This window comes from Amblyomma mixtum, chromosome 10, assembly GCF_055824585.1.
Source record: "Amblyomma mixtum isolate Tamu chromosome 10, ASM5582458v1, whole genome shotgun sequence".
Lineage (NCBI taxonomy): Eukaryota > Metazoa > Arthropoda > Arachnida > Ixodida > Ixodidae > Amblyomma > Amblyomma mixtum.
The window spans coordinates 40952496-40965698 of record NC_143021.1 but is presented as its reverse complement, the minus strand read 5'-3'; the positions used below and the strand labels follow the sequence as shown (position 1 = coordinate 40965698).

The following is a 13203-nucleotide window of genomic DNA, read 5'->3' as shown; positions in this document are numbered from 1 at the left end:
GTGTGTCCGTGTGATTGGAAAACTGCTAGAATTAAGCCCTTGTATAAAAGTGGAGAGAGGACGTGCATAGAAAATTATCGCCCTATCTCATTAACTTCGACAACGTGCAAATTATTGGAACATATCATTCATAAGCATCTAACTTATTTCCTCGACGAGCATAATGTACTGGCAGGTGTTCAACATGGGTTCAGACGAGGTTATTCAACATGCACTCAGTTGGTCGAGACGATCCATGATTTTGCAACAGCAATCAACGAAGGAAAACAAACAGATGTTATATTCATGGACTTTAGAAAAGCTTTCGATAAGGTTTCGCACAAAAAATTCAGGGGGCACTTTGACTGTCTAAAGTGGGTAGAGGCGGAAGCGTTTTCCGCACCACCTTCGCTGTTTCTGTGGCACCGGTGGCGTCACATATAATTGAGTACTAATTACTAAATGACAAATCACTAATTAATGGTTAATTACTGATTAAGGCCTGAATACTAATTAACTTCTAATTAATTACGCTTAAGCTTCGCCTTTAGGAGTGGAACGCGACAGCGCATTGTAGCGCTGCCAGGGAGTCCACGGAACACCACCCGTTCAGCGCGATGCCTTGCCGTTTGAACGCAACGCTTTTTGAGGAAAGGAAATGGCGCAGTAATTCTCTATCATCTCGGTGGACACCTGAACCGCACCGTAGAGGAAGGGAGGAAGTGGGAGTGAAAGAAGATAGGTAAAGAGGAGCCGTAATGAAGAAAATGAAATTTGTATTTGAGGAAAGGAAATTACGCAGTAACTGTCTCACAAAATTCAGGGGGGCACTTTTTTGACCTAAAGTGTGGTCACTGATACCCCTAAGAGTGGAACGCGACAGCGTCTTGCAACGCTGCCAAGGAGTCCATAGAACGCCATCGCCCATTCGGTTCTACGCCTCGCTCGTCAGTAAATTGGTTTTTGAGGAAAGGAAATGTATCTGTCTCTCATTTGTCGGTGGACACCTAAACCTCGCCGGAAGGGAATGGAGGAGGATGAGAGTGAGTGAAGACACCGTATTCACTAGACGCGCCTTTGTTCATTGCAAACCATAGAGCTGGCATGGCGGAGTGGATAGCATGCTCGGCTCTCACGCCAAAGACCGGGGTTCGATTCCTGAGCTCGACCAATTTCTTAATCGGTTTTATTTATTTATATGGCCTGACTAGTACAGCTAACTAGGCTAATTGGGTAATTAAGGAATTAACTAAGCTCAGTCCCACTTACTTGGAGCATCACTATACGATCCCTTCAATTGGTTGCATGGTTACTAGGCAAAGTACAATTGGCCCCGTTTGAAATTCGCGCACTGTGACGTCACGACCGTTTCCACCAATTGAAAAGCGTGACATTTTCTGTCGACAATTGCTGCTTACAACGATGAGACATTAAAGGCTTCCGCCTTAAAAACTACTTCATAAACTCAGTTTTGTTATAAATAATAAACAGATATTAACATGGATACGATCGTACCTATCTGATCGCCATCAGTTTGTCGAAATACATCAAACCCGCTCCAATCACGTTCCTGTCGACTCTGGCGTTCCCCAGGGATCCGTCCTTGGCCCCCTACTGTTTTTATTATTTATTAATGATATTGTTAATGATCTGTCAGTAAGTATTAAGTTGTATGCGGACGACTGCGCGCAGTATGAGAAAATTAGTTCGACTGACGATCAAGCAAGGCTGAATAATGATTTTTCAAAAATAGTTTCTTGGTGTGAGAAGTGGAATATGTCAATTAATTTTGAAAAAACCGTATTTATGAGAATAACACTTAAAAAGAACCCTGTTCTATATCACTACACTGCTAATAATAATTTCCTTCACGAAGTTACAGAATATAAGTATCTAGGCCTATGGATTTCTGATAACCTGTCTTGGACCAAACATATCGACATGTCTCAGCAAAAGCCCTCCGAAAGCTCTTTTTTTTACGACGCTCGCTTAAGTTAGCGACCCCTGCTACACGCCTTCTTGCCTACAACACTATTATTAGGTCAATCTTCGAAAATGCAGTGATTAGCTGGGACCCGTTCACAAAGGTAAACATAAATAAACTTGAAAGAATCCAAAAGAATGCAATAAGGTTTATTTATAACACTTATGGGCGAGCATCAATCAGTGATCTCCTCAAAAAAAGCGGCTTACCCTCTATTCCTAACATAAATCGCATATGTCGCTTAAAATTTTTCTTTCAATTAATTCATAATAATTTCAAAGTTGACACCTCTAATATCCTTGCTTATTCCTCGGGGTACCAAACTAGAAATCGCCATTCTCTTTCCATAACGCCATTAAATTCTCGAGTTAATTGTTTTAAATATTCCTTTTTTCCAAGGACCATCACTGATTGGAATAACCTTACGGATGATGTTGTCAGGCAGAGATCATTGCATTTGTTTGAAGAGCATTTGAAATAATTGTTTGCTTATGAGAGTAGAAAACTGAGCTAGTTGGTTCATACTTCTGGGTGGGTACAGCCGAAATAACAAAACGCAGACACAGAAAGGAACACATAGAGCGTAGACGAAGCTTCGTCAGCTTCGTCTACGTTTTATGTGTTCCTTTCTGTGTCTGCGTTTTGTTATTTTGGGCTTTTCCCATTGTGCAATTCTGTTTTGTTCTATGTGCAATTCTATGTGCAATGCTGATTTGTCTATGCGCAATTCGGTTTTATTCGTATGTGTCTGTATTTTTGTATCTTAATCCATTGTTTCCCACCTGCTATGATCTTGTGTACAAGATCGCAGTATTCATAAATAAAAATAAATAAATAAATTCAGCTTTAAGGCAGGAGGTAACTTGCCCAATATACGGTTTTTTGATCTGAAGACAACAGCTTTAGTTTTTCTTGTATTTACATTTAGTGAATTTGAACAACTCCAGGACGATAATTCTACGAGTGCTTGGTTGGCGTCTTTAATTATGTCAGCGGGGTTTGATCCGGTGAGAAGCATGGTGGTGTCGTCAGCATACATGACAAACTTTATACTACACTGCTAATGTTGATGAGGTCATTAATGTAAATTCAAAATAATAGAGGCCCCAGGATACTTCTTTGTGGTGCACCTGCAGTAATCAATTTCAAATCAGAATTTTTATTATTAATGACCACCATCTGCTTGCGGTTCTGCAGGTAGGACTTCAACAGTTGTAGAAAAGTGCCACGAAAGCCATAGTGACCTAGTTTTTCCAAGAGAGTGATATGATTAATATGGTCAAAGGCTCTAGAGTAACCAATAAATACACCTAATGTGCACCATTGTTTCTCAAATGACTCAAGAATAATTTCCTTTTGTGTTAAAAAAGCAGTTTCTGTCGACAAGCCTTTTATAAAACCAAACTGAGCGCTAGTAATGATATTATGCTTTGTCACGAAAGATATCATCTGGCAGTGTATTAGTTTTTCTAAGCCCTTTGAGGAAACCGGGAGTATCGAGATCGGCCTGTAATTCGAAAGACCATTTAGATCCCCACCTTTGTGTAAAACTGTGACTTTTGCAATTTTAAGTTTCGTTGGGAAGGTCCCGCAGCTGATGATAAGATTAAACAGATGTTCTAGTACAGAAGAAATAATATCTAACACGTGTTTTACTGGTGTAATCTGCAGACCGTATGCATCGCAACAGTTGCTGTTTTTTATAGATGCAAAAATGCTGCGTACTTCGTTTGCCGTAGTGGGAGAACAAAACGCGCTGTTGGATGTAGTTTTAGGTTTCAAGTAACGCATGCAGTTTTGATCATGAGTGCTATTTGTTAGGGACACAAAGTGTTCATTGAAGCAGTTTTAATTTTGTATCGGAAATGATTTCGCCTGCCACAGTTATTTCATTCATTCGAGACTAGTCATTTAGCCCCCGACCGAAAATGAAATTTAGATTTCATTTCAGCAATCCTACCCGCACTGATATCTGGACAACATGAGGTATCCTTTCAACCCGATACTACAATTTCCTCTAACAACTTTTGGATAGCGCTTTTTCCCAGTACAGTCCTATCGTTTCAGAAGGGTGTGCGCTACAAAATGGCTCACAAGTTAGCTGCATACGCACTCTTTCGCGAACGACGTTGGACAATAATCTGGTGCAATGTAAGCTCCCCCTATTACCACGCGGATGCGCGCGTGGTTTCCGCACGTACGGGCTTCAAAAACACCGCGCTGGTTTGCAAAACCTGCTTCAGAGAGGAAGTATGTGCAATGCATAAAACTTACTGCACTGCACACATGTCCACAGATCGCTCACACATAGTAAGCCTAGGAGGTTTTGTAAATGGATTGATAATGGCAAGTCCCCCTAGCATTGTTATTACGCGGGGAAATCCTCTACCTGCAGCCCATTCCAGCCATTTCCCTTTCCGTGCGGAAATTACTCGATCGCTTGAAAATCAAGCTCCGTTCTCGATGCCGCGAAAAGTATTCATAATCGCCACTTGACTCCAATGTGTTCATGCAGAGTCACGGACACGTCATAGTGAAGGAAGACCAAATATTGGTAATTAGACACCATTCAAGGCTATTGTGAAAGCAAACTTATTATTGTTACTTAGACACCATCACAGGTGCGCGCACAAGGGGATGACCCCTTCCCCCCCCCCCCCCCACCACCCCAATCGCCAAGTCTGCCCTGTACATTTACCGTGTCGGACCTGTTCCGCCATTGCTTACATTGCAGTGCAGGGACGCCGGCAGTTGGGGGGGGGAAGGGGGGGGGGCTCGAACAAGTTTCTTACTACTTGTTTTTTTTTTGTTTAAGTACAATCCAAGTTTGGCTCGAGAGAGAATAATTAACTCTGTGAAAAAAAAATTGCTTTGCTTATGCAATGTTTCTTTGATCGCTAGATGGTGCATATTATACAAGCATTAAGAAGAAAAAACTGCAAAATGAATTTTCAGTGCGCACATAATTCTTGACATTTTACAAATTTCCATATTTAGGCACTCGCGCATGAAAAAAACCATAACATAAAACAACAGTTTAAGTACCACAATACAACCAAACGCGCTACAGTACATGTATACAGTTATCAATAATGCAAGCAAGCAGAAGACATTTCGGACAGCGCTGATCTTTCTAGGTGCTTATGCGGGACCAAAGGTTGCCGCTCGCTCCGCTGTTCTGCTCACAAACTCCCTGATGACGTCGTCTGAAACTTAGGAGCGCCGTTCTTTCTTTGTGTCTCTGGATCAAAAGCAAATTATGCCATAACCTCTTTTGGGTCGTTCGGTTGCGCAAATACGTTTTTATTCTGCGCAGAGCACTAAAAGAGCGTTCCCCAGAAGCGACAGACGCTGGTATGGAAAACAAAAGCTCAACATACCTCACGACCTGATCCATCAACTCGCGCATGTTTTGCGATTCCCTTTGTAGGATCTCCAAAATGCCCAGAGTTGTAGTGGAATCAGCACCGTTTAGAAGAGTTGGTAATAGCATAAACAGCGCCGAGAGTCTGCACGAGTTAAAATCAACTGCATGCCCTCCCAAAGCTGCCTCTGGTTCATGTGCTGTATACAGACTACCTCCAGCGGCGCTATAGTTAAAGATGTCTTCTAGTTTTACGAGCTGTTCCATGCCCGGCTGCTCATAACGCTGTTTTGTTTCACTCATGATTCGGTCGGCAGCAGCGAAATACTCCTTGCGCAGCGCGACCTTAACGTCAAGTGCAACTGGCTGGACAAGTCTATCAGTCGTCTCATATCTCGCAGGAGGTTGACATACGAGGTTCCTTCAAGCCTAGGCGCGCTGCTGCTGTGCTCGTGTGTTGCCACAGCTTCTCAAACGCAATTTCAGAGCGCAACTGGGAAATAGCCTCGCAGAGAGCCTCTGCTGCCTTTTCTTCCACCTGCGGCGCAATATGTTGAGCTCTGGAGAGCCCTTGCTAGAAAGAAGGCTACGGAAATGTGGATACCTAACAAGGTTTCAAATTTCTACAAAAGCCGATCGTAACCTCTAGAAATAGCCTTGCTACTTTCGGTCACTGAAACTGGTGTCTGCAAGAACTCCTTGAGTGTCTCTTGGACTCTGGCGTAATTCTCAACGAATGTTTGCATGGACTTGACTCTAACGGTCCATCGCATCTGGCAAAGCGGCAGTAAGTGATTTGGCCCACTCTCCACTGCTGACTCGCGCCCTGTAGGAAGTACTATGTTAGCATAAACACTTTTGCGCTTCTTGGAGTCGAGGACTGCGTTGGAAACGTCCTTAACAGTGCTAAGAGCGTCTCCAATTATGTCGCAACTCCTGCTGGCCTCTTGCAGTACCAGATCTAAGCAGTGCTTACTGCAATTGACTTACAATGACCGTGGCTCACAGTCGCTAAGCCTTTTTTGCACACCCTAAAAACGACCGTACATATTCGCCGCCCCATCAAAGCAGTAGCCACGTACAAGTGAAAGTCTAGGCCGAGGTGCAAAATCGTGTCCTTGATGGCCGAGTAAAGGGTCTCAGATCTACTGTCAGGCGCATTATACAGGCAAAGGTATACTTTTCCCGAACTTCGAGATTATCGCTCTGCACCCACCGCACGCAAAAGGTTAACTCGGCGAAAGCGCAACGGACGGTGTGTTAAGCATGACTCCCATCTTATTGCAGGCGATCGTGCTATCTTCCGCCGGACTGCTAACGTTTCAACCACATGGCGATGGAACCACAGAACAAGCAGCAAAATTCGGCGTCGCATGGGACAACGCATGGGCATGGGACAACGCCTACCACATCGACAGATTCCTTCAGGCGGCAGTATCAAGTTTCCGACACGTGACGTCACCAACCGCACTGGATAAAAACTCTGGGCTGCATTCTTGGAACTTCAGTGGGCTCGGCGAAAGCGCAACGGATGGTGTGTTAAGCATGCCTCCCATCTTATTGCAGGTTAGTTACAGTTGTTCACTTAGAAGTGATGAAAGAAATCTTGTTGTTGTGCCGAGCCCAAGCACTCTCGCTCTTATTGCTGTTGATTGTTTCCATGTTTGCAAGTTGCTGCTCTGCGGCGATATTGAGGAAAATCCTGGTCCCCCTAACTCTTCGGTAACGGATATGTTCGAGTCTCTTCTGGAAGGTCAGAAAGCAATTCGCAATGACCTAGCTGTAGTAAAGGAAAGACTGGAGAGGACTGAAAAAGCTGTATTGGATTTTGGCGTGCGTATAGATAAGGTGGAAGGAGATGTTAAGGAAGTGCATAAAAACTCGCAGCAGATTCAAAGATTGCAAGAAATTGTTGAGAAATGCCAAGAAGAACTTCACTCACAGAGATCGCGTCTAACGGATTTGGAAGATCGCAGTCGCAGAAGTAACTTGGTCGTGTTTGGCATTAAAGAACAGGATGACGAAACTGAAGCTGACCTGCGTCGTAAGGTTATCCATGAGGTATTCAATCAAAAACTAGGAATAAGTTGCACATCAATCGCACGCATTCATAGGCTGGGGCAGGGTTCCTCTACTCGCCCAGTCATCCTCTGCTTCCAGAACTATCTTGAGAAGCAAACGGTGTGGCGTAACGTACGCAAGCTTAAAGACTCTGGCATTTCTATTCAAAACGATTACTGCGCAGAAACTCTAAGGAAGCGAAAATTACTTTGGCAAAGCGCAAAAGCAGAGAAAGACGCAGGCAAAAAGATATATTTAGTTGGAGATAAACTTCGTGTCGGTAAAGCTTCTTACGTTTGGAATGACTCATGCAATATGCGGAAGCTAGAAGACAGTCGGACCACTCAGCCGGATGCATAGCGGTCCCAGTTTCAGATGCCCCAATTACGCATGCTTTCGCTCAATGCCAGGAGCATTGTTAACAAAGTGGCCGCCGCGGTGGCTCAGTGGCTATGGTACTCGGCTGCTGACCCAAAAGACGCGGGTTCGATCCCGGGCGCGGCGGCTGGAATTTCTTTGGAGGAGAAATTCTAGAGGCCCGTGTACTGTGCGATGTCAGTGCACGTTAAAGAACCCCAGGTGGTCGAAATTTCCGGAGCCCTTCACTACGGCGTCTCTCATAGCCTTAGTCGCTTTGGGACGTTAAACCCCATAAACCAAACCAAACCATTGCTAACAAAGTCGACAGCCTCGAATGCCTCCTTCTTTCGTACGACCCGCACATAGTCATCCTGACAGAAACCTGGTTGCATGACGGCATTTCTAGCGATACAATTGTTCCTCCTGGTTACAAAGTTTACAGGCGTGACCGCTGTTCCCGCGGCGGAGGGGTGGCGGTCATAACCAAGTCCTCCGTAACGGTTACTGTTTTAGACCAAATACCTGACCATGAGAGCTTATTTTTGTACGTATCCCTATGGAGCACATCTTTTTTACTTTGTTCTGTATATCGTCCACCCGACTCTGCAGATTTGTTCCTTCAAAGTTTGTATGATCACTTGTCTGCGAGGCGTGAATGTAATAATATTATATTAACAGGTGATTTCAATCTGCCTAGTATAGATTGGAAGTGTTTGGCTTACGGGCAATGTGAATCTAATAATGTGATCTTGGATATTATGGTGGCTTTGAATTTGGATCAAATAATTCGGGAACCCACCCGTGAAAGTGCCCTTCTTGATTTGTTTTTCGTGAGTGAAGTTTTTTCTGATGGCTGTATGGGCGTTGAACGGGGTATTTCTGATCACGACTTGTTATCGTTTTGTTGTCCTCTTAAGTGTGAAGAATTTTCTCGGAATGTACCACCTGTATGCATACGAGACTTTAGCCGAGCTGACGACACAGCCATCATCGACTATCTAGAAACTTCCCTAATTAGTAGCGACAGCGACAATGTTCATGTTTTGTGGAATAGATTTAAAGAAACAGTACTGTTTGCTAGTTTTGTTCCTCTCAGAAAAATAAGACCATATCGAAAGAATCCCTGGGTCAGCCGAGAGATTATTCACCTGAAACGAAAAATCAAGCAACATCGTAGGCAACACAAAAGTTCTACGCCCTGCATTCAGGAATTAAAGCACGTACTAGCGCAAAAGTTAAAAACATCAAAGAACCAGTACTACAGAGTTACACTTCCGTCATTTTTAGCTTCTAATCCTTGCAGATTTTGGCGTCACCTCAGTCAGAGAAAGGAAGCGATAGATAAAATAAAAGTTAATGAAACTACGTTAACGGAGGGCCAGGAAATCGCGGAATCTTTTAATCGTTATTTTCAAAGCGTTTTCACTGCGAATCCCGGCCTTAGAAAGCCAAAAGAATGCGCAACTCCTTCTGATATTCCTTTTATCTCAGCAGACGGTGTCTTATCATTGCTACGTAGACTTGATATTAAGAAAGGTTGCGGAGCTGACGGTATTCCAAACACATTCTTGAGACGCTATGCTAAACAAATAGCGGAATACGTGGCCAACATGTTCGCAGCTTCCTTGCGTTCAAGTGATTGTTACATTTACTACATCGCTTCTACCTGAAATGAACTCCAAGGTTTGATAAAATCTCGTCTGGTCGGGTGAATAAATGTTAAATATATAGAGGCACCGACCAAAAAGGTGTAGTCAATATGACACACGTTTCGGCTTCCGCATGGAAGCCTTGTTCACTGAAGGAAAAAATTTCCAACATAGAGCTTAAGTACGCTGCACTAATCACCGCAGGCATCTAGCGTACGCGGGCGGCAGATTACCGATGTTACGATTCAGCGTGTGATCTGCTGTCTGCATAAACAAGGACTGCAGATATTGGCGTGACGTCCAGTTTTTCTCACGGCCGATAACTGCGGCCTCTTCCCAAGCGATACTGTGCTTCGCGCTTTCGGCATGGTCAGCAAGTGCGTTGGAAGCCACCTTCTTGTTTCTGACGTCATTCTTGTGATCTTTCAGCCGTCTCTCGAAGTTTCAGCTTTCCCCTATGTAGCAATAATCGCAGTCTGAGCAGGGGATTTTACAAATTACGCCGGGAAGTCTTTCCTTCTTCATCTTTTCTTTTACGGCCACGACCTCATGACGAAGCTTGCACGCAGGAACGTGGGCTATATGCACATCATATGTGCGAAAAGTGCGAGCCAATGACGCACTCGCGCCTGACACGTAAGGGATGGCAGCTCGTGCACGGCTAGGAATGCGAGCGGGCTGAGATGGCCTGGCTGTTTGGCGTATAGCAGCATCCACAAAGTGGTTTGGGTAGCCACATTCGTTGAGCTCGTGGAGTACTTGGCATAGGTCAGAGGCTTTATCCTGAGGCTCCGAGCATATTCTTTCCGCACGTCGGACGAGGGTAGAAGCGACGGAGCGCTTGTGGCATTGTGGGTTTTTTGCGCAAAAGACACGACACAAAGGAACGAGGTAGACAGGACAAGCGCTTGTCCTGTCTACCTCGTTCCTTTGTGTCGTGTCTTTTGCGCAAAAAACCCACAATGCTTAGGCACCAACTAGCCTGCAAAAACATACTCGCTTGTGGCAAGTAGGGTGGACCGAGTTAAAATGAAGATACCGGCCTGTGTGCGTGTCTTTTCTGTGCACCTGTAGACAGTACCCCGAAAGACAAAGTATGTGTTTTCGAGGCAGAACTGCAGCAGCCTCAACAGGTCCGGTAGCTCGATAGGTGTTCTGGCACTCAATCCGTCGTCGTTCTGAACAACTGATCGGCACACATCCACAGCCAGATGCACGGGAACACTCGTGAACAGTGATATGACGTCAAACGACACCATGACCTCGTCGCTGTCGATCATGAACTCACGTACCTTTTCAATAAAATTCAATTTCACGTACCTTTCTACAAACCTTTCACGTACCTTTTCTACAAACAAGCTCACGGCACTGCCATGGGAGCATCAATCTCGGTCACAACAGCAAACCTTACAATGGAAGCATTGGAAGGCCGAGCTCTGGCTTCGTTCCAGCCACGCCCGAAGGTCTTTTTTCGTTACGTTGACGACTGCTTTTGCATATTCAAAAACGATGCCTTGGCTGCTTTCACGAACCATTTGAACAGCATGGAAGATTCCATTCAGTTCTCGGTCGAGGAGGAGATTTCTGGACGTCTTCCTTTTCTGGATTTTATGATTGAGCGATGCAATGACCGAATGTGATTCAAGGTGCACAGAAAAGACACGCACACAGGCCGGTATCTTCATTTTAACTCGGTCCACCCTACTTGCCACAAGCGCTCCGTCGTTTCTACCCTCGTCCGACGTGCGGAAAGAATATGCTCGGAGCCTCAGGATAAAGCCTCTGACCTATGCCAAGTACGCCACGAGCTCAACGAATGTGGCTACCCAAACCACTTTGTGGATGCTGCTATACGCCAAACAGCCAGGCCATCTCAGCCCGCTCGCATTCCTAGCCGTGCACGAGCTGCCATCCCTTACGTGTCAGGCGCGAGTGCGTCATTGGCTCGCACTTTTCGCACATATGATGTGCATATAGCCCACGTTCCTGCGTGCAAGCTTCGTCATGAGGTGGTGGCCGTAAAAGACAAGATGAAAAGGAAATATTTCCCGGCGTAATTTATAAAATCCCCTGCCAGCCCCCGACCCCGACCAGACGAGATTTCGACCCGACCAGACCAGATTCACCCGACCAGACGAGATTTCGTCAAGCCTTGGATTTCATCATGCTACGACGGTCCTACGGCCAGAATTTCATCACTCAAGTGCGCCAGTACGCCTCCCTTAATCGCCCGGATTTCTGCGTTCAAGGCTCATCTGCACTTCAACCTCGTGTGCAAAGCCAAGAACCTTACTCCGAGATCCCTCTGCTTGCTTCGACCGGTCGATACTTCCTTCGGTCATAGTGTTGTGTCCAGAGCAGAACGGCAGCTGCTTCAAGCCAGAATCCTGGATTGCAAGTACTCAATCAGGTACCTGCAGAATCAAGCCTTTTTTGCCCGTCGCCGCCTTGAACATCAGTCCCCGAACGAGTTCGCCAGCATCCAGTTGCACGCCAACTTCGTTGCGAGTCTACAGTCCCGCCAGCGTGAGCGCACGCGCCAAGAGAAGCTAACCAGACTGCTGCCTAGCAAGAAAAGGAGTGCGACCAACAGACCTACTTCCGCCGTCCACAATCTGTCTTCGTATAGGCCTAACCGAGCAGAGCTCGCCGTGCTGGAGCTCGGTTTGAACTTCAACACGAGAGCGGCACCTGACACAAGAAAAATCATTTGTGCTGTTGAACAGGCTGTAGGTCTTGTGGAAAACAGTCGCCGAGAGGAGGCTCGCACCCGTGCGATCAGCATACTCGCCAAGCTGCCACGTCGGCTTCCCACCCCGTTCCTTCCTGAGGAGCGTGATGCAGTCAAGAGCCTCCGGAGCAACGCGGATATTGTAATCCCCCCTGCTGACAAGGGCAACGCCACTGTCATCCTTAACAACTGCGACTACGTAGAAAAAGTGACGACGCTTCTGAAGGATGAAGGCACGTACGTGCGGCTCAAGCGGAACCCCACACTTAAGGTAGAGCGAGAGCTACAAAGGCTTTAGGCTGACGTCTTTCGGTTTGTCCCACCTCAGCACAAGTCCTTGTACTTCAGACTCCTTTGTCACAATGGGTCTGTACCTGCATTATATGGTCTCCCAGAGACCCACAAGCTGAACGTTCCAATTTGGCCAATAGTGGATTTTACCCGCTCTCCCTTGTACCGGCTTTCAGGCTACTTGCACAAGGTTTTTTCGCCACTCGTCGGCAAGGCTCCGACTTCCGTACGGAACTCTTTCGATTTTATTGAAAAGGTACGTGAGGTCACGATCGACAGCGACGAGGTCATGGTGTCGTTTGACGTCATATCACTGTTCACGAGTGTTCCCGTGCATCTGGCTGTGGATGTGTGACGATCAGTTCTTCAGAACGACGACTGATTGAATGCAAGAACCCCTATCGAGCTACCGGACCTGTTGAGGCTGCTGCAGTTCTGCCTCGAAAACACATACTTTGTCTTTCGGGGTACTGTCTACCAACAAGTTCACGGCACTGCCATGGGAGCATCAATCTCGGTCACAACAGCAAACCTTACAATGGAAGCATTGGAAGGCCGAGCTCTGGTTTCGTTCCAGCCACGCCCGAAGGTCTTTTTTCGTTACGTTGACGACTGCATTTTGCATAATCAAAAGGGATGCCTTGGCTTCTTTCACGAACCATTTGAACAGCATGGAAGATTCCATTCAGATGAGGAATAACCGCGAACTTGACAGGACTGAAGAACGAGAAGAGGACAGGACGAGCGGTAACTAGCAACTGAAGTTTATTGAAAAAAGACATGT

The 13203-nt window shown here is 45.8% G+C and overlaps 1 protein-coding gene across 1 annotated transcript; it reads left to right on the top strand.

Annotated features, from left to right (window-relative positions):
* Positions 1-3944: 3944 nt before the first annotated feature.
* Positions 3945-12426, top strand: LOC149325655 (uncharacterized). Its single transcript, XM_089564355.1, has 3 exons — positions 3945-3949; positions 6836-7668; positions 11678-12426. The coding sequence occupies exons 1-3, from the start codon at positions 3945-3947 to the stop codon at positions 12424-12426; spliced, it is 1587 nt and encodes a 528-aa protein (XP_089420481.1).
* The last annotated feature ends 777 nt before the right edge of the window (positions 12427-13203 follow it).

Coding starts and splice junctions, on each gene's coding strand:
- LOC149325655 (XM_089564355.1), top strand. Junction 7,669..11,677: donor TGGAGATAAACTTCGTGTCG/GTAAAGCTTCTT, acceptor TCGTGTGCAAAG/CCAAGAACCTTACTCCGAGA.